Source organism: Aythya marila (genome assembly GCF_965140915.1).
Source record: "Aythya marila genome assembly, chromosome: 1".
Taxonomy (NCBI): domain Eukaryota; kingdom Metazoa; phylum Chordata; class Aves; order Anseriformes; family Anatidae; genus Aythya; species Aythya marila.
In genome coordinates this window covers 29,600,798-29,621,793 of record NC_139042.1, presented here as the reverse complement: position 1 = coordinate 29,621,793, position 20,996 = coordinate 29,600,798, and the positions used below count along the sequence as shown (strand labels likewise).

Genomic DNA, 20,996 nt, shown 5'->3' with positions numbered 1-20,996 from the left:
GATTATTGGTTGGATATGAATAACGCACAGAACAGTAAACCACAGTGCACAGCAACCTCCTCTATCCTCCACCAGATCTTGTCCTTGGAATATACTGAAAGAGGCCAAGGAAAAACACACCAAATGCTTCAGATTAAGTAACTTGACTGGTTGTGGTGCTTCCTTTAGCACTCTGACAAACTGAACGCTGAGGAGGCACACTTTTATTCATAGCCTTTGGATATTTGTGCAACAAACAGCCATGAGGGCCCAAGTACATACCCGCATTCCTATTCTGAAACTCACCTGCTGATTTTCACATTGACCTAGAACACATGGTACTGAGCGAGTTTTCAAAGCTTGCAAGAAAATTCAAAATACTTCCTCTAAAACACACACATCAAATCAAGTGAGGCTTTATTGCATTATCAGTACAATCAGAAGAGCTCCGTTTTACAGATGCTGCTTCAGCAAATGATTTCTGTTGTGTTCACCTGTACCTCAGGATTCACATCAGCAGATGACACTTCCATCCACATAGATCAGGCATTAAGGTATTTTGCATGGTGCTTGATGTGGTCGTTGATAAACGTAGAAATGAAAAAATAGCTGTGATCGTAACCCTAGAAAAGAACAGCAGAAAAGAGATCAGCAAACATACATAGTTGGTGATAAAGCAATCGTGCTACACTCTCTTCTAGGGAAGTTAATGTCTCAGGTTTTAATCTGTTTTAAGAAATCAAAAACACCTGCCTTATATATAAAAACTGTTAAGCATACCTAACTAACAGGCTGAGCATGAGAAGGTGAACAACAAAGGAATGAATTAGATTGTTAACAGCAAGGGTCAGCTGCAGGGCAGGATGCAATCTGAGAGTAGCTCCCCTCACTGGCATTGCCCTACTGGTAAAATACAGGGTATAAGAACACAGCCCAAGTCTGAGTTAATGCTCCAGCACTATGTTAAAATGACAAAGAAACCTCTGAACTGTTCCAGTTTGTCAGCACTCACTGTATCTTGTGGCACAGGGCTGTATAAAAGCCCTTTGGATAGATCAGTGAGGACGTAATAAAGCCCTCACTGGGTCTGGCCTGACGTTGCCACTTGCTTACAAAGACCCCAGTGCCCTCAGTGTGGTGCTACTCTGGGTCACTGCACTGCAGGAAAAGCTATCCAGGTCTTTAAGTGAATCTAAGATTTCAAGCAATTCCACAACTTTCCTGATTTCCACAGACACAGGCAAGCTAAACCACAAAGCTCCGCACTGAACACGATGAGGATACAGCACAGATAAGGAATCCTGCAAAAACACAACTTTCACGTTGCTTGTACAGTGTCTGTGATACCGGTTAAAAATCACAAGTGCTGCTGCTTCAGCTTGCTACTGGCTGAAGATGATCAGATCGGTTCGTTGAAAGTAGAATCCTGACCCCACCTAGCGGTAAAACGCAGCTGGGCCTCACGGATATCCCACTCCTTGACAGCCGAGGTACAGCAAAACCTAACTTCTTTGACCACCTGCTACATACAGCCAAAAATCACCAAGCACCAAGCCTGCTGGTGCAGACTTGCCTGCTGCAGCCTGAAGACCACTGGGATTTTCCTCTCGGTGCAGGCGGCAATGAAGTTGTCCGGCAGGAGCTGGCCCGCTGACAGGAACTGGTCGTCTTTGCCTTGGTCGATCAGGATGTCCAGGCGAGAATCTGGATAGGACTTCACAAGTTGTGTAGCATCGTATGCCTGCAGAAATAAAAGAGAGACAACGTTCAATTCTGTGTGTTAGACTGGGTCAAGTTTGCTGACTGCAAGAAAAGATTCAGGACATCACGCTGAACTTTGGAAGAACGATCAGGCTCTCATGCACTTCTCTGTAACTAGAGGTTGGAGGAAGGAAAAAAAAAAAAAAAAAGAACAATTCTGCTTAATGACAAAAGAGGAATTTGGGCATAAATCAAAGTTAGGAAATTAGCAAATAGAGTATGCAAAAAGTAAGGAGAAAACATTTGTTTTGTTTCAATCAACCACTCTAGTCCAGAACAAGTGTTTTTTACATCAGTAACAATGCTGAAAAAAAGCATACAAATATCTCTGTTCCATACGTGAAAAGCAGCCAGCTGGTGGATTCATACATCACAAGCTTTCCTTGTAGACATAGACTCACCTGAATGCTGTGGCCATGGCACAGAACAACCCTTGCACATACTACACGGTGATTTTAGGCAGAAATACAGAGATGAGTGGTTGCATATCTGTGTCAAAGGCATGCCTGAGTCTATTCCTGATGCCTGCTGTTGATACACTGGACTGGGTTTGCAGAGGAGCTTCAAAGTGAATTAAGGAGCTAGAAAACACACTTCTAGCAAAATAAATCCATTCTGCTAAATTTGAGGAAGTTTAATTGTCAATTTTAAAATATATAAACTATTTAATTAACAGCTAGTGCTCTTTATTCCTGTAGTATTTATTTCAGGCCTGAATATCTTCCCAAGAGATACCTTAATCCAATTTACAAGGGATTTATCTGCAGCTTGGGTTTATATATAAGGAAACTGGAATACCGGGTCACAGTGATCCTTCTAACTTAAATCTAGGAATACAGCACAAAGTTTCTGCTGCAACTAAAAATACTGAAGGTATTTCAGTAATACCTTTTTTTCTTTTAAATCTTTTAAAATTCTCACTGCTTCCATGCATTACAGAAAGTCTCAAACTGCCCATACTTCTTCTAAGCCCACATTTTAAGATCTTCATAAAACAAGGAAGAATTTAGTCAATTTGATGAGAGCCTCCTATTTCATTACATTTGTTATAAGCACCATGAGGTAATAAATAGCAAGACAGACCTGCCAGACGTGTGCAATGCTTATCCATGCTTTGGAGAGCAGTAAAAGAGAAATACCAGCTCAGGAGCACCCCAGAATTTTGTTCCAGCCTCCTGCTGCATTTACAGATCACTCACTGATGCATTTTAAAGGCCTGTGAGTTCCAACACCTACCTCCCATTTGCTTGCATCTGATCCCAGATATCCGCCAAGGGCTTTCTTCCCCCACTGACACTGAATAGGGTTGCAGATAGGAGCAAAAGCCGACACAGACTGTTGAGAAAAAAAGTGCAAAATAAAACAACGCACAAGTTAAGAAAAGTGATTTCTGATAACCAAGAAGCAAACCAAAAACCTTTTCAAAAGCTGTTTGAAGCTACTGCCAGAAACCAGGACTGCCACCAACCCTCTGAGCTAGGTGTCCTAACCATTGTACTACTTCCCCCCTTTTTTTTATTTTTTTGTTCTCCCTGACCTGCTTTCCTTTTTGCACAAGCCAAGCTTCAAAAGGGTGGGCTAGATGCCCCATTCCTATATTTGCTGGGAGATGTTGGTTTGATCCACCCATTCCAGCATGCTTATGTTCAAGTGGAATGAAAACGAATGCCCCTTTAGATACCTTGAACACTCCAAACCCCAACCTTTAAGAAAGCTGACATGCAAACATCAGATAGAAAGAAAAAGGGGAAAGGGGTCCAGATTGTATTTTGTGGGGAGTCCCAGTGCTTGTAGTTAAAGCTACTGTCAGCTGGAGTTCATAGACTCTGCAGTATGTTCCAAGCAAACACACAAATAGTGGCAGCAAATAGGTTTGCTGGTAATAAAAGCTCCAAAACAAACAAGACAAGATTTTAGAAGGTATAGCAAATGACACAATCCGATTTCTAGACAATATTACCAGCGTGTATTAACCCCAGACCTAAAAGGAGCCCATTTATATTTAACAGTTAAATTGGAAGAACTTCATCTTCAAGAAGAAATTGAACTTAGCTTTTAAAATTTGCATTTTTTTTTTTTTTTTAATTTCACTAATGTCAAATACTCACACATTCCAGAGTAGTGTTTCTGGCAATCTTCCTTATTCTAATAATAAGTTATCAATGAACTACTACAACTAAAACTATGCATGTATTTAACACTGTAACAGAACTTGGTATCAGGTTTTCTTTCTTCACTTGTATAGAAGTCTGTATAAGCCTTAGTATACTGCATATACGCTGGACTATATCTTACTTTGTACTTTCCAGGGTTCTTCAGAGCAAGAATAAGAGCTCCATGACCTCCCATGGAATGCCCAAAAATAGACATCCGTTCAGGATCAGTAGGGAAATTGGCATTGATTAGTTTAGGCAACTGTAAAGGAAGAGTGGAATAAAAACATTAAAGCAACTTTAGTGCGTTTAGACAAAGTAGTATACAAATAACTAACACCTTTTTACTCAGGCAAGGGGGAATTTTTTTAACCTACAAGAGGGGAGATTTAGATTAGCTGTTAGGAGGAAAATCTTCCCTCAGAGGGTGGTGAGGCCCTGGCACAGGCTGCCCAGAGAAGCTGTGGCTGCCCCATCCCTGGAGGTGCTCAAGGCCAGGCTGGATGGGGCTTTGGGCAACCTGGGCTGGTGGGAGGTGTCCCTGCCCATGGCAGGGGGCTGGGACTGGGTGGGCTTTAAGGTCCCTTCCAATCCGAGCTGTTCTATGAAACCAAAGGCACATCTTTGGTTCTAGCCTGACATTTGTGATCATGACCAGAAGGCAATTTGAACAGGACTGCAAAAAACAAAGAAAACATCTCATCTAACAGTAAGCAATTCAAAATATCTCTGCAGAAGTTTATCATAGCCCAGTAACACAGTCTTCTTTTAGTAGATCCACATATATGTACGTGCTCCCATAAATGACCAGAAAGGCAAGTTGGTCTTAAAAAAAAAAAAAATTATTTGCACCATTATTGGCATCCCCCCAAGACAGACAGTGGAAGAAGTCCAAGTGAGCAACACAACTGAAGCACCGGTGCAGTGAAATGCAGGGGGTTGCTTCAGAATCAGCAGCGCAGAGATTTTATAAGAACTGAGATTGCACAACTAACAAATCAGGATTAGAAGCGCACGCCAATCCTGTGACATCTCAGGCAGGAAAGCAGACTCAAGGAGTTTCTGCTTCCTCCCAGTTAGGTGTTATCACCTCTGTGCTGTTTTCTCCCTCTTCACTTTTACCACAGTAACTGTTTGGGAAGGAAGGGCCTGAAAACTTGGTAAATTCAGTCACTGAAATAATCAAGAATTGAAAAGAAATAATAAATCCATTTAAAGAAAAAAAAAAAAAGACTAAAAGATAAAAAGAGGAAAGCAGGAAACAACAGTCACTTATAGGCTATCAAGATCACCTTAAACAAGCTTAAGTGCTTGGAACAGAGAGCAATCCTTCTTCAGCTTACCCAGCAACAAAGTTACCTCATCCTTGACGTAGGAGTACATCCTATAGTTTGTTTTCCAAGGTTCTTCGGTGGCATCCACATAAAAACCAGCACCGGTGCCAAAATCCCAGCTTTCTTCTTCTCCTTCAATATTGCAGCCGCCTGCCATGAAAATTGGTTCTGTAGTTACCACATCGTCTCTACTAGATGCTCAGAACTGGAGAAACTATTGTTCAAGTTAGACACTGGGCATTAGTTGCTCAATCCCGTGTCTCTAACCCTCCAACCTGCAGCACAACTCAGATTTCCTTTCATTAATACCAAGTTTTCAAGTGTTATTTCAGTAAGGCTTTCAAAACACCACTTAGACGTTACCAACAGATGTAGCAAAGCTCTAACTTGTTTCGGTATCCCCTCATAAATAAGCACAGCACACAAATCTCTCTTACACTAAGCCTGTAAAGCTTCCTCCAATTTACCCAGGGGCTTCTTAAAAATTTTTAATCTTTGCTTGGTGTGATCAGTTTATCTCAGCTATTAGACTTCATCCTGTCACGTACAGGAAACTGTGAAAAACAGAAACAGTGGAAAATTTTGTTTCCCTTAGAAAAACAGAACTACCTGTCACCAGAGCAGCTTATGTGCTTCAAACAGCATCTGGTACAGCTCCACTTCTTCAGATTCCACAGCACTGACTGTCCCTGCCTTTTTTAAGTATGTAACTGTACTTTTTCCGCAGTTCATTTCATTGCTCCCACCTGTAACTCGCCATAAAACTTCTGTAATTTCTCCTCTGAATAACTGCAGGGTTGTATCCTCTTTTCCAAGGCTACACTTCCAAAGTAAATTTGCAAATATCTCCTTGAAAGTCGATGCAACCCATCTCTTCCTCTCCCTTTGATTAGCCTGTGATTTACAAGCTTCTTTTTCGGAACAGAATGTAATTTTTCAAGCTCTGATAGGAAATAATGGCCTTCCTTTTTCTAAAATGTTCCTAGTTTTAGCAACCCAAAATTATATTGGTTTTCTAGCCCACGTGTAATTTGACCATCCCTGACGATTTGTGCAGAGCTACCTTTTTCACAATATGAAATCAGATTTTTGTAAGGATCAAAGCTGAGTTTGCTCCAGTGATGTGCCCTTGAGCACTCACTGGTTTTGTAACTTAAGAGTCCAGCAGTCAGAGGGAGTTGGGAGTGCTTACACAACATGTTGGATACAAAATTCTGTTATCTTCAGACATGAACAAAGACTCAGAAAATCCTACCAGGCAATGAAGGCAACATTTTTCTTAGAAAGAAACTTAAGGGAAATTCTGGAAAAAGAAACTCGAAAAGGAAAACAAACACACAAAACACACAACTGTTCAGTAAACCTAGAAAACAAATCTCTACAAAGGAGGAAAGGTAAATTCTACCAGAGCCTGACAGAGAAGCTGTAACTACAGGTGTGTCAATTTTTCATACTAAAAGATTTTTTTTTGACCTGACACAACTTCAAAGCCTAGGTATGAGAAATGTCCTCTGGAAAGAGCATCACTTCATTCCCCTATTACCTGCGTTCAGATCTGATGTGCTAAAACTTAGGAAATGTACAAAGGTGGCACTGTCCTCACACAGCAGCACTGATGAGACTTCAGCAGAACCCAGCAAATACTGAACGTTGTACACTGAATCCCCCAAAGTTACTGTATTTCCTGTAGATCCACCATTTTCAGGTTTCTCCTATCACACAGAAGCTCAGCCTTGCAAAATAACAAGGCATCATCTTAAAACAGTATTAAAGAAACTCTATTGCACTTGCAAGGGGAAAGCATTGTGGTTTGCTTTAAACTTTAAGTACCACAACACTCCGGAGACGTGGATTTAATAGGCTTCAGGACACTGTATAGAATCAAAAGTAAACATTATAGCTTTCTGACAACAGGGTTCTCAGGAGTTTTTTCTAAGCCTCAGCAAGCCATAAAGTGCAAGCATTTCTGGTAACACACGCTTCTTGTTTTCCCTTTTTTCCCCTCTCCTCATTCAATGGCCCCTTTGTTCTAGCTGTAGTAACCGAAACAATAAAAGAGTTTCAAATGCCAGACCTTTACTAGCCTGTTATTAAGAATACAGATGATATAATCCAGCAAACGATATAGAGGCAAGGTCAAATTCTGACTCAGGTGGGCAATACACTCTGTAGCAAACTGCAGCACTCCATTCTTGGAGAATAAAGACAGTGTACTTCACTATAACAACTGAAGTATCTTCAGTCATATTTTCTGTTAAAACTTACGTGGGCTGGTGTCTGGTGCAACTACAATAAGGCCATGTTCAGCTGCAGCTTGCTGAAAACCAGCTTTCGTTATAAAGTTCTGTTCTGTACAAGTTAACCCTAGAAGAAAGAAAAATATGGTCCATTACATACTGTCCACAGCGTTGCTGTTTCCAAAACCTTTCTGACAGAAAAGGTTTTGAAAAATAATCTATCTATTCTATTTCCATGAACATGCAGGCCACAGTAGCCTTAAGACTCTCTTTTTAAATTCCTAAAATTCACGTTACTTACCTGAGAGCCAATACAGCACAGGACACTTCCCAGTTTCTGCTTTTGGAGGCAAGTAGATTCCAAATTTCATTTTGCATTTTAGCTCTGTACTGTATCAATAAAACACTCCTTGTTATCAGCGCTACTTAATTAACAAGTTCCATAGCATTAAAAAAAAGAAAGCAGAATCAATGCATTTCATTCAAAAACAGGTTTACTCAGTGAATTATAACAACTAACATGTTAAATTAAGTGAAATTCAATTTAAAACCCAGCCGTAGCCACTTGAATTGGCAACAGTTAACCTTCCCACCTTGTTTGGAAGGCATCAAAACCACAGGCTTACAAATAAGCCATATTTTGCAGTGTTGCTAACACAGAACAGCTTGATAATAGAATTTTGAACCCCAGAAATATTTAACTTGAGCCTTGCATATTACACTGGAAAGTAACTTTTACTGAAGAACATACCACGAGTTACAGAACATGCTACACAGCATGCTCCACCGAGAAGTGTCTTCAGTGTGCTAAATCTGCAGACTGAATGTCCAATTTATACTAAAGCCCCAGATTGTCATTAAAAGCTCATCTAAGAATAATGACTTTTCATTTGGATTAGAAATTTAAAAACGAATTCCTCCCTGTTCACCTTCATCAGACAACTGGAGCACATCTATTGTCTCTCTCTAATCATGACATTTTGTCAGAGTACATAAAATCAAAATATACAGTAGAGTGAACTGAACTTTGTACAGACTGACTTTGTACTACAAGCAGGAAAACCCAAAGTAATGGGGCCCTCGTCTTTAAAGGTGAAAATGCTGGCTTCCCATCTCAGGTCTGCAGCACTAAGCATACTGAACATGTTAAACATTAACATAGAAATATAAGAACACAGCCAAAACAGTAGAAGGCAACATTCCTCACTGAAATATGGATAACAGTGAGAAAAACATTTTCCTGCAGGCTAAGAATACTGACATAAATGATACCAAGAATTCACTGCCCCAAAATAAACATTCAGATTATTTTTGTAGTGTTTACCTGTCATGTTCAAACACCTTCTGGAAACCCTCGAAGCATTTATTGCTAGAAACCTGTTTCAGAGCCATGGTCTGTTAAAAACAGAAGAGCAAGTTAAACTCGAAAATAAAACACTCCACGAGTAAGTTACAGGAACAGAAAAGATGAATACAACTTTAATCATTTTTAATACCACAGTCTGTCAGAACACTCTTGCAAACACTTTCTGATCTTCCATTAACTTTCTGCTGCCCTACATTACCATCAGTTTTATTGCTGTCTTGCAGGAGAGCTCCATAGTAGCTAACAAGGATGAAGTCAGAACACAGAATAAAAGTTAAATTCAGGGCTTGGAAATACAGAAGACGGGGAAGAGTGGAGAGGGAGAGTTGAACTCTTGAGCACAGCACTCTCCAAACTTCCCTGCTTTCTTACAGAGCTGCATCCTCGATTCCTTTACCTCTGCAGTAATTTTAGCTTTCTCTTTGCATACCAACGCTGCTATGAAACAAGAAATAGAAACCGCGGCGTGTTGTGGTTAGCCTGGAGCCACACACGCTGAGTGGCCTGCTACCCGCCTGATGAACATGCAGGAGAAAACCTGCCCTGCCTTTGCTTTGCTGGGTGTCAGTACCCAGCCGCTAATTGTAATTATCACAGCACTGAGGGCTGCGATCATCTTTAATTAAACTGCGTTGCTCCGAAAGCCTGGGGGAGAACAGAAGTGGCCACAAAAGTAGACATTGTGAGTTTCATGGCCAGGCAGCTGGTTGCTAAAGGGGTAAAGGGTCGGCAGTGCCACAAACCAATCCCAATGTCAAACCAGGTAATTGTCCAAAATAAAAACCGCCCTGTCCCTCTCCCTGGTGCAATCCTGTGGTGCGTGAGGGGCAGAAAGCCGCCCCTTGGGGCTTGTTTATGCTCGCTTTACCACCCCGAGGGGCTGGCGTCGGGCAGGGTCCCCACAGAGGAGGCCGCCCTAGCAGCTTGGGCCGCTTAGGGGCTCGGATTTTAATTTCTGGGCGGAATTTCCCCACAGCCGCTGTATTTAAGCGCTCTCCTTCACCTCCCTTTCCACCCTCCCGCCCCTCAGCCCGGGCCTGAAGGCCCACCCGTGCCCGCCGCCAGCCCACAGGGGGAAGCGGGGAGCCCCCGGCCAAGCCGTGCTGCTCACCCCGAGCCTCTAGCCCCCAGCCCGGCTGCCTGCACCCCTCCACCCCGCTCCCTTACCTCGGAGGAGCGGTGGGGCCCGGCTGCGGAACGAGCGGGGGAAGAGGCGGCACCGGGCGGGCACCACCTCCCCTCAGCCCCGCCTGCGGGGCCCGCCATGGCGGCCGGCCGCCATGGTGCTGGCAGGGGCTGTCCCCGTCATGTCCTCGGGGCGGTGGGCTCCGCAGGGAGGAATCTCCTCCATCCTTCGTCGCTGTTTAGTTTCGATTCTAGAGCTGAGGAGAAAACCTCTTAGGAACCTCCTCTGCTGCCCTGTTGAGGAGAAAAACTGTTACAAACCTCCCCAGCTTCCCTCTACTTTGAGGAGAAAGCCTCTTACAATCCTCCTCAGCTTCCCTGTATTTTGAGGAGAAAACCTTTTAGGAACCTCCTCAGCTTCCCCTATACTTTGAATATAGGGAGAGCTCAAACGTGCTTGAGGCAGCTAGCCAGCAGAGCCGCAGGGAGAAGGTGCTCCATGGTGGTGGCTGCCATTTTGCACCCCTGAAGGGGCTGCGGGGTTTGGGCACGGTGAAGCCCAAACTTTAGATGCCCTTGGTGTAGGCATCTTCTTCTGGAGGGACCTGCTGGAGGAGCAGGGCATCCCAACTGGCCTGTCTCTTCAGGCCCTTCTCCAGCTCGGCCAGGAGGGGAGCATCTACATGTGACTCTGGTGTGTTCGTGCCCCAGTGTTTCAGGGACCTACCCGCGTCTCTGCTGGACTTGAAGGTCTTGAACTCTAAAATGTCAATCCAGAGACTCTGATAATGCTGAAATACTCAAAACAAGTATTTCTGTTAGCACTACTTTCACTCATCCACCAAGACCTTTCTAGTTTAAGTAGTTTTTGTTGTGACACCTCCGTTGGGAGATCACAAAATAAATAAATAAATAAAAAGTATTTGGAAGTACTTTTATCCTGTTCCTATCCCAAATTCTTCTCACTTCCTGCTGTTAATATTTTTTAACTTGCGATTAAGCATGCCCATCAGATGCCAAAAAATGTCCTCTGCAAAGCACTCTCCCTCTTTTTAGCCTTCTAGCATGTACTTTATTAGAAGCAACTATTTTTGCCCATAACATTTTGCAGTCTGATTATCTGTTACTTTGTTGATGTGACAATAATTCTTTTCTATTTATAATCCCTCGTTCTAGCGATGCACAATAACGCCAGCTTTGTCCTCCCATTACTTTTTACTCTTCTCCAGCAGAGCTGATAGATCCATTTGTAATGCAGCTGTTGGACCTTGGACCTTGGTTACCCATGCTGCATTCCAGACTGCCTTTCCTATCCTGTCCCCGTACATTGATATATCTCATACAAATAGTTTGTGTCTGAGCTATTTAAACCTTCTTCTCTCGGTTTTTCTTTCGCAAGCCAGGTTCAACAGCCCTTAAGCAAACTGATGTTTCTTCACTAGCATTTCTAAAACACTCCCCAGGTCATTTCTTCCATCTGTATCTGTGTGTATTTTGTTATTTTCTTAATGTCCTAGTCTCATTAGCAAGATATTGTCCAGTTAGTTTGTTATTTGATCCAAACTTTAGCCAGGCTATTTTCTCTCTCATATATATAGTCAGCTGTCCTTCAACACATCTCATTTTGCATGGTATCTGCAGTTGTTTTTAGCTATTTCTCTCTTGGCAGTATAAAACCTGCCTATCTCAGCACTGATGCTGAGATTTTTATTTCCTATCCAAATCTCTTAGATAACCCCTGTTCAGTTTGTTCCCGTCTCACAGTGACGTTCAGAAGGATCCAGCTCACAGCCCACTCATGAGTTTCCTTGCCTTCCCCACATCTCCATGACATCAAGATATAATTATTATTTTGTATGTCTTTTCAGTCAAAAATGACAAAATAAGTGCCTAGGTCAATAACGTGAGGGTTCTGTTGCAGCCCCTCCAGAGAGATGTTTTCATGGCATACAGCTGAGTGTGTGTTGTGTATAAGAACATGGGAAGTGGAAAACACACCAGGATAGTGTTGTAAACAGTTGCCAAGCTGGTTCAGTCTCTTCCTTGCTTTTTGTTTATATCTTTTCAGTATCTTAGATTATGCACATTTTTTAACCTCAATGCCATTTCTGAATCCTTTAAGACAGCATCTGCAGCTGTCACCCGTGAATTCATTTTGGTTTCATTCTGCCTTTCACTTCAGACTATCTATAAATAAAAGATATGAAATGGGCTTCCTGTCCCTCATCATTAAAAGGCATTTCTTTATATGTTGCAACATGGCAAACAGTAGAAACGAGGATATTAAAAAGAAAAGAATGACAGAAATTGACTTTGCAAATTCTCGTAGCTTATGTACTCTTGCTTTATTACTTTATAATTGTATTCCAAGCACAACACATACTTCTCCAACACACTTGCTGTATGTTCCCCCTACAGACAGTACTTTCAATCATGTTACTACTGATCTAATCCAGTAGGGAGATATGATTTCATGTAGTCTACCTAGCATTTATTTTGGCATGTTTAAGGATGGCTTTATCAGAAAGTCAGAAAGATTTTTGCTTTTTCACATTTTCAGTATCATTTCTGTACTTGGCGAAACCTGCCATTACCTTCATCCCAATCAAACAGATTTGCAGTAAAGACTCCAGCAAGAAACTTCCACATTGTAGGCAAGCAATCTGTACGTCTTAAGCTTATAGTACCAAATTCTTCCTGACTCATTGTCTTTTCAGCAAACACAGTCCTTCCCCCTGCCATGCACTTGGGTGCATGCTTTTCCAGTGGTTTGGTAGTGGCAGATTGAATGAAGAATGTTAGTTGCTAACTCGTTTTCCCTAATAGCTATGAGTCCCATCTCCTGCTAGTGCTTCTCAATCCTTTTTATTTATTTATTTATTTATGTTGGCATATGGTTTAATTTTCACTTTGGTTGTTCAGACCACTGCATTCAGACTTCACTGCCTGCTTTGCCAGGAGATTATTTGTATGCAGTTCTTTACTGTAAACAACTTTTCCAATGTTATTTTCAATCAAAAATGACTGAAATATATGCATAGGAAAAGTAATGTGAGGACTGTGTTTCATCCCTACAAAGAGCTGTTTGCATGCCCTAAACAGGGCAATTTCTTATAGCAGTTGTCCATAATTCTGTAATTTGTTTTTGTAATGCCATACTTTTCTAAAACATATTAAACCATTATCTTATTGCCAATTTTGAAGCAACATATATGGCTATTAATATTCCTCAATGTATTTCAAGCTGATTGTACTGACATGATCTGCTTCAAGACTTCAGCTTTTCAAGGGAGAAGCCATACACAGGGAGGAGGAAAATTTATCTGCTGCTTCATTATGATTGATTTCTTTTCCAATTTGCCCTTGTTTATCACATCCATTTATCTTACTTTTTTTTTTTTTTTTTTTCTTTTAGATGGAAGTTAGATTTTTCAAAGTTTATTTCTTTTTATTTCCTTCCTTACTGTCAAGATTTCACCTTGGTGTAACTTGTGATATCATTTAACTGCTATCCCTTCAAGGCAGTTCTTTATTTTCTCCATGACTTGCCTAAGGTGCTTCTTCTCCACCAAAGCCCATGGCACAGGCTGGGAACTAGACACTCTCATTTTATCCACCTGCATTAAGTATTTTTCTTACTTGCTCCATTTCTTGCTTGCATGGTTTCCTTTTTGTTCATTAGAAACTTAGTGAATCATATGAGTCCATAGTTTTTTTGTATCACTGTAATGCAAGTTACAGTGCTGTCAATGCTGTCTCCTCTTTATGTTCTACACAAGATTTCTTATTCAATAGGAAAGACATAATCGGTCTTTAGTAAGAACCTGATTTGATTAACCATATTGGCAAATGGAGAAGTTTCCCTGAACAGTTTTTGTTAATTTGTCTTTCATCAAGTTACACAATCCCTTCTGTGTCCGGAGATGATGTCTAAATCAGCAATTGTCTGTGTCACTGTGATATCTGTATAGCTCCCCTGGCTTCTCTTTTAGTTTGGCCGTGTTTTGTACTGGTGTTTCTGCAGTACTGCACTGGTGAGCTGCAATGCCCTCAAATAGCTCTGAAGCGCTATGAGGCTGGGCATGTTCACGAATACTTTTGGCTACAGGAAATACGTACACAGAAGACTTGCAGTTGCAGAAATAAACCATTGGTGATAAAAAGCTAGAAAAAAATAGTGGTTTTATTTGTTGCTTGTTTAGTTTTTAAATCTTTGGGTGTGGAGTGAATAAAGCACTGAAAACTTCTCTAGAGAAAAAAAAAAAAAGAACTAGCATGCTTGTTATATTACAGGAGTACAGTAAGAAATATTATTTTTTTTTCATTAATTTGGTAAAATGCAAAAGTAAGGATGTGTTTGTATTGGGTTTATGTGGCAAGGGCCTGGTAGCAGGGGGCTGCAGGGGTGGCCTCTGTGAGCAGAGCCCAGCAGCTGCCCCATGTCAGATCAGAGCCAGCTCCAGATGGCTCCAAAGGGACCTGCTGCTGGCCAGAGCCAAGCCAGGGAGCAACACTGTTGGGCCTCTGTGAGAACAGACTGAAGAAAGAGAAACAGAAAACCTGCTGTGCAACAGCAGCTGGGAGAGAGGAGTGAGAAGCAGCCCTGCAGCCCCCAGGCAGTGCAGCAGGAGGGCAGGAGGTGCTCCAGGCAGGCAGCAGCAGTTTCCCTGCGGCCTGTGGAGAGGCCCCTGGTGGAGCAGGCTGTCCCCCTGCAGCCCATGGGTCCCACATGGAGCAGATCTCCACGCTGCAGCCTGAGGAGGAGCCCACGCAGGAGCAGGGGGCTGGGGGTGCCAGAACACCATGGGAGGGACCCCACGGGGAGCAGGGGCAGAGAGGGACCGTGAAGGAGCAGCAGAGACGAAGCATCAGGGACTGACCACAGCCCCCATTGCCCATTCCCCTGCACTGCTCAAGGGGAGGATGTGGAAGAGACTGGATGGAGGGAAGGTGTTTTTAGTTTGCTTTTAGCTTCTCACTGCTCTAGTCTGTTAGTAATAAGCATTAAATTACATTAATCTTTCTATGCTGCATTTGTTTTGAATGTGACAATAATTGGTTGGTGATCTCCCTGTCCTTATCCTTACCCTTGAGCCCTTTCCATCATATTTTCTCCCTCCTTTCCTGTGATGAGGGAGAGTGAGAGAGCAGTTGTGGTGGAGTTCAGCTGCTCAGCAGGGTAAAACCACCACAATATTACAAATGATACCAAATCCAGTGAGGTATATATATCTGATAATTCTGATAAAAAGTATTTTTTTTCTTAATGCTATACAATCAAGAAAATGAAGCAGACTTTTCTTACTTTTTTTTTTTTTTTTTCCTTTTATTGGGGGGGGGTGGGGAATTGACTATATATTCATATTACATCTTTTGTTTCTGTTTCTTTCTAGTACGGATTAATTTCGAACTCACAAAGAGTGTGCTTGTGAATTTTTTTCTGCTTACAGGTTTAAATTTGTTATCTTGGACTTACTGAGCCTTTAAAGCTGGTATTTTGGATTCAAGTATCCAAGTAAAAATTGATGTTTAATCTAAAGAAAGATACAGGCTCACACAAGACCTGACAGAGATTGTCAAAGCACAAATTTGAATTCCATTTTAGCCAATAAATAATTCAGTAGAACATTAGGGCTTTCCTCATTTTGGGTGCCCCAAGGAGAAGTGGAGACATAAATGGTATTTGTTTTGACTCATGGGAGTCTTTCCCCAGAAGATAAGCTTTTCTTTAGGTTTAGGGAATGAGTTAAAATCAGCAACACCAGCTGGCTGTCCTAGGGTTTCTTGATCCCTATATAAGCCATGAGGTACAGTTAGTACAATGAACTTTCTTTCTTGGTCTTGGGGTGCAGTTCAGGCCACAGACTTTAAATCATTTGACAAACTGAGGATCAAAATAGTAGAAAGAATCTTTGAGTTGAGTATCATAAATTCTTCTTGTGAGAAGTAATTCTGTTGCTTATAATGATGTAAGATGGAGAGTCGAGTAAATTATGGTGAATTGCTTCTGCTCTCTATTTTAAAGATTATTTTGAAGAGTGTGGCTTTTGAAAAATGCTGAGGAAAAAGCAATATTTCAACTTACTCAGCAGCAAAGACTTTACAAAATGAGCTGTTCGTAAAGTTGTTTTGGAACTCAACAGCCGTCATTTTAACTACTGTTTTCTTTGCCTACATTTTGTGTGGCCCTTGTGTGGTTGGTTGTATGAACATAATTTTTATTACTGGGTTCCTGGGAGCACTGAAGAAGTGCATAAGGATTTTCAGACTGTAAATCTTTTTTGTCATTACAGAACACATTTCCTATAGCAGGAAAACTAAAAGCAAACTCAGGAAATACTAGTATTTGTGTTGTCAGTGAACCGTAACTTAAGAATTTGCAAATTGATTCCTTGAGGTCTTTTAGATCAATCACAAATGCACTTGCACAAATACTTGTGGAAGAGCAGGAACAGAAAAATGAGGGATAGCTTAATTAAATTCATACCTACATCACTTCTTCAGTTTGAAATCGAACACAAGAGCAGCTGTAGTTTTATAGACCAAAAGTCCATTCAGCCCACCACCCCATGCATTTGGCAAGATATATCTAATCTCTATGTTAAAGAGCTTGTCTTGGATTTTTCTTTCATGAATTTCCACAATCCTTGAAGAGTCTCAATCAGTTTGGGTATTTATCTGAATGGCAGCCATCTTGTAATTTTGATTGTCCTTGTTGCTCTTTGTACTCTTTAAAGTCATATGAAAATACTTTTTAACTACTGCTGATCACTTTTTGCATGGTTCCATAACACAAAAATCTCATTCCCATGTGGAAACGGTCAGTTTAGAGCATATTATATATCATAAAATCATAAAACTGATTTTTCCCTACCAAGGTGCCTTAATAAACCTTAAGTTTATTAACTTCGAATTTCATCTGCCATTTTCAGGGCCATCACAGAATGTCATGAGGTCTTTGCATGGTCTTTGCAATCAGTTCTCCACTGTGTATGCCACTTTTATATGTTTTTTTCTAGTTTTTTACATTTGTGTAAAACACCACAGGCACCATACAGGCTCCTGTAGGACTCCCTGGTGTCTTACCTCAATGGTGAAGACTGATTATTTAAGAACTTTTGATGAGGGACCATGTTGATGCACATATGGGGTGACTCTCTTCAGAGAATACATCCATAGGTTGGTTTATGCCCTTTATGCAGTCTCCCTATGTTTTTCTCTTTTACTTCATTATCCTTCTGCTAACAGTTTTATTAGAGGCAAATCTGACATGTGACTGTAAGGAAGTCTGCTGGCATAGGATCATACCCAAGTGTCCTCACTGTGAACACTGATTTTTATTTTTAAAGTTTTTCTGCTAATTTATTAGGTTCTCTTAGTGAAAGATCCCAGGTTTCCATTCACACCCAGGGTAGCGAAATACTCATAATTAAAATATATTACCTTATCCATTTTAAATAAAACCTGAACAAGTCAAGCATTTGAAAAATGCTTGAAAAATTACAACACTTGGCTATAATGAACTCGAATTTTTCTCTGCAACCACCTAAAATTCTTTGTTTTAATTAGTATTTAATTTTCTATTCTGATAAATTTGCCCATTAAAATGTACAACAATAACTATCACACATTTTGCCCAGCTTGGTACTGGTTACACAGCAATATAATCCAAGCAATTTAGATGCAGTTACTCCCAATTTATATCCAGCAATGGCTAAGAATATGGGTAACTTTACACATATAAAATGACACACTGATTTTGAATAAAACGATTGTTTTCTCAGATTCTCTTTACCCTAAAAATTAGCTTCAAACCAACTGAAAAATTATAAACTTATGTGTGGTTAAACAGCTTTGAACATAATTTTGGTTTGCAGAACCATTGTTAGAACCATTTTCAGTGTAAGATAACATGGTATGTCTTCGATTAAAATACAAATAGCAAAATCGAACATAATATGATTTAATCAAGGAACTTCATTATATAACATTTCCAAACATCCTTTTGCCATATTTCAGCTAGCCTCAGAAGATGATGCTGTAAACCTGTAGACCAAATATCTTCTTTTCCAAATATCTCCTTTGCTTTTAGGGCTTGGAGTGCCAGATGGATAAGCTAGATTTGCTCTCTTTCAATAGTCAGTGAAAAGTATGCCAGAACAGGTGAATCTAGAAAGGAGTTTTCCTACTAACATGAGCAATTATGCTGTCCTGGAGCCTATGTCCAGTGATTTAGTACTACAGAGGTTAAATTGAGTGGTAATGTGCCAGGGATTTCACTCTGTGTTGCCTCACAGGTTTGTAGCTAAAATAACATTTACCTTTACTAGGTAATTTCTGAAAAAGTTGCCTTTGAATACGCTCCTCTACACATTTTAAAGCTTGATGAAACTTTAAGACTGCATTTAGGTTTGTCAGGGGCTTCTTATTAACAGCCCTACTACTCTAATACACGTTGCAACTGTGAAGAAGAGCATGTATGCCATAAGATCAGTTTGGAGGAATACATTTGTTTTGGGATTAGGATGGAAAAAAATCGAATTAGGAAGTAAAAAAATCCATTTTGAGTTCTTGTTAGAATACTCTCAATGAAAGGAAACAAATACCAATAGATGGCACTGTGGTTCTGTGACGCAGGTGTTACTTGTGTCTGTGTAAAATGTTTTGTTGCTATTTATTTATGATGCTTGTTAATTTTATTCTTATAGTGTGACTTTTTAGGAAAATTAATGTACTTGGCTTATACTATTGCAAGTACGTTGTTTCTGGGACTGAAATGTTTTAAGCTGTATGTATTAGTCCAAAGAGTATAAAACTTTTCATGAGAACTGCTGTCTTAGGAAAAAATGATTGCAACAGCTCCTTGTGGACCGCAGTCTTCTGAGATAAATGGTTAAATTCTGCAACACAGTCTTTCTCTTTGTTGGTTGAGCAAGATCTTTAACATGACTTTAGCTTTCAGCAGACATACTGTGGGTATGTAACGGGGAAATTAAACCAAGCCAAAATTACTACTTAAGACAAACCTCCAGTTTATAAAACAACTGATAGTATTCGAGCATTTTAATCTGCTTTACTAGCAGTGGGATCTGACAAAACAATAAAGCGTTAGAACACCATTTTACATTAACATTTACAAAATACAGCAAACATTTTTTTTCTCTATGTATTTACATAAGCAAACATACAGGTATTCAAAATAGAATGCATCTCACCGTTTGGCAATAATTACGTAAGTACAGTGCATGATAGGCTGAATGGGGTTGATATAGAGGATTTTTTTTTTTACCCTGAAGTTTATAAATATGCACACCAGCTTAGGAGATACATGGTGAGCTTTATGTCTTTGGACATTTTCAGATGCAGTCTTAACAGTAATAAAATGTAGATCTACTTGAAAAGTTGTTGATTAAAACATTTCTCAGACGAAGCGGTTCGTTCGGAGGCGGATAGGACAGACTGACTCATCATGCTTTTCCTGTAGGGCAGGAGAAGGCCCTAACCTCTGAGCTAGTCCGTGTGAATGTTTTCCTTTATTTGCCTGGAAGTTTTCAAAAGTTTTCATTCCAGTCTGATGCATAATGAAAACACTCACTTTTATTTTTTTGCAAGATGGAGTTGCTGCCTGAAGCTGGTTAAACTGTAGTGTTCATCCCTACCATAGGTCCAGTGCTATAAATTCTGGTTGAAACCAGCTGAACTTTGTCATCTGTCAGCAGTGTAACAACTCTGTTAATTGCTATCTACTGATTAGACCTCCCGCAGACCTGGCACGGTGAGTATTAGGTATTCAGACACTGACTCTGTCATCCTCACTAAGGCAAACCATACAAAAATCTATTAAAATTTTGGTGCAAGGTGGCAGAATCAGGCCTCGCAAAACTGTCAAAGGTGTTCATAAGGAGCTGGAGATATAAGTTTTCATTTGCTATGCATGCTTTGCTTATGTTTCTTGGGCAAGAGCTGCTGCTTACTCAGTAACACCACCTGAGTGACCACAGTACTAAAATCTCAGGCATCATCCCTGCTTCTAACCAAAGAAAATAAAAATAAATGTTAGGTTAGTTCCAGCTGTCGACTGAAGAAATGCTGCCCAGTCTCTTAGCCCCAAAATATAGGTTTTATTTTAATAAGCAGGAATTATTTTAATGTTAAGAGTCATCTTCTAATGAAACATCAAGCGAGTAATTGACACCCTTTCTGTTTGTAATGAAACATTCCCCGTCAGTATTTGCAACCTGAGCAATTTGACATTGTGGGAGAGGAACAGAAGGTGAAACGAGAGAGAAACGGGAGGCTGATTTGTTCTGCCACGTGGGTGAAATGCAGGCAGTAAGCAGAGAGCATAGGCAGTGGATGGTAAATGTTCGGTAACAGCTCAGTAAGTGCAGCCGAGTGAAGGAGATGGTGCTGCACAGCAACCAGACCCTCAGGAATTTCTGGAAAAACTGAGCTTTGGAAAAGTGCAGGGTGCCCATATACATCTGAAGGTGTGCAGGCCAGCTCTGCTGCCTGGCACAGACGGACAGTGGGACTGGGACTGTCTCTCCTTTCTGCTTGTTTCTTTTGCAAGGACAGGGATGCGTCAAGGTGGAAATGAATGGCATTAAAGGTGGCAACTCCCTCCACTTTTGGAAGCACCTGTGTTTCCTTTCCCCTGACTGCCCCCAAATACAGCAGATTTAGCAGTCTCAGTGGCAATTGGTAAAAGAACAATAAAAGGGGTTGCTTGGAAAACAGCCAAATAACCAGCCAAGTTCTAAGTCTTTTTCTACCACAAAATTAAGTATTTTAACCTAAAGGGCTTCCTCTTCCAGTCAAATACCCCAGCTGGTTGGCTAGAATCAGATTTATTTTTCTCTCTCCCTTTCTAGTAGATATTTAATTGTCCTGTGAAAACTGAGCAGCTTCAAGAGAAGGAGTTACTAAATGATGAAGGCATTGGAGTTTGGCTTCTGAACAGTTTTTTTTTCTAAAGGGACAGGATCTGAAACTCAGATGCATCCTACTTCTCTTCATTATGGCTGAAAAATTCATGTAA

At 40.7% G+C, this 20,996-nt stretch overlaps 1 protein-coding gene across 2 annotated transcripts; it reads right to left on the bottom strand.

Annotated features, from left to right (window-relative positions):
• Window positions 1-201: 201 nt before the first annotated feature.
• Window positions 202-10,080, bottom strand: ESD (esterase D). 2 transcript variants are annotated; one of them, XM_082784518.1, is made up of 9 exons: window positions 9,998-10,080; window positions 8,789-8,859; window positions 7,766-7,854; window positions 7,493-7,591; window positions 5,253-5,377; window positions 4,036-4,155; window positions 2,977-3,075; window positions 1,553-1,720; window positions 205-602 (listed from the first exon to the last, which is right to left on the bottom strand). In XM_082784518.1, exons 2-9 carry the CDS (start codon window positions 8,854-8,856, stop codon window positions 522-524), a joined length of 849 nt encoding a protein of 282 aa, XP_082640644.1. In that variant the 5' UTR covers window positions 8,857-8,859; window positions 9,998-10,080; the 3' UTR covers window positions 205-521. The 2 variants fall into 2 exon arrangements, with proteins under 2 accessions (XP_082640645.1, XP_082640644.1); XM_082784519.1 differs by lacking the exon at window positions 9,998-10,080 and having other exon boundaries at window positions 202-602; window positions 7,766-7,886; window positions 8,789-8,849.
• Window positions 10,081-20,996: the final 10,916 nt, after the last annotated feature.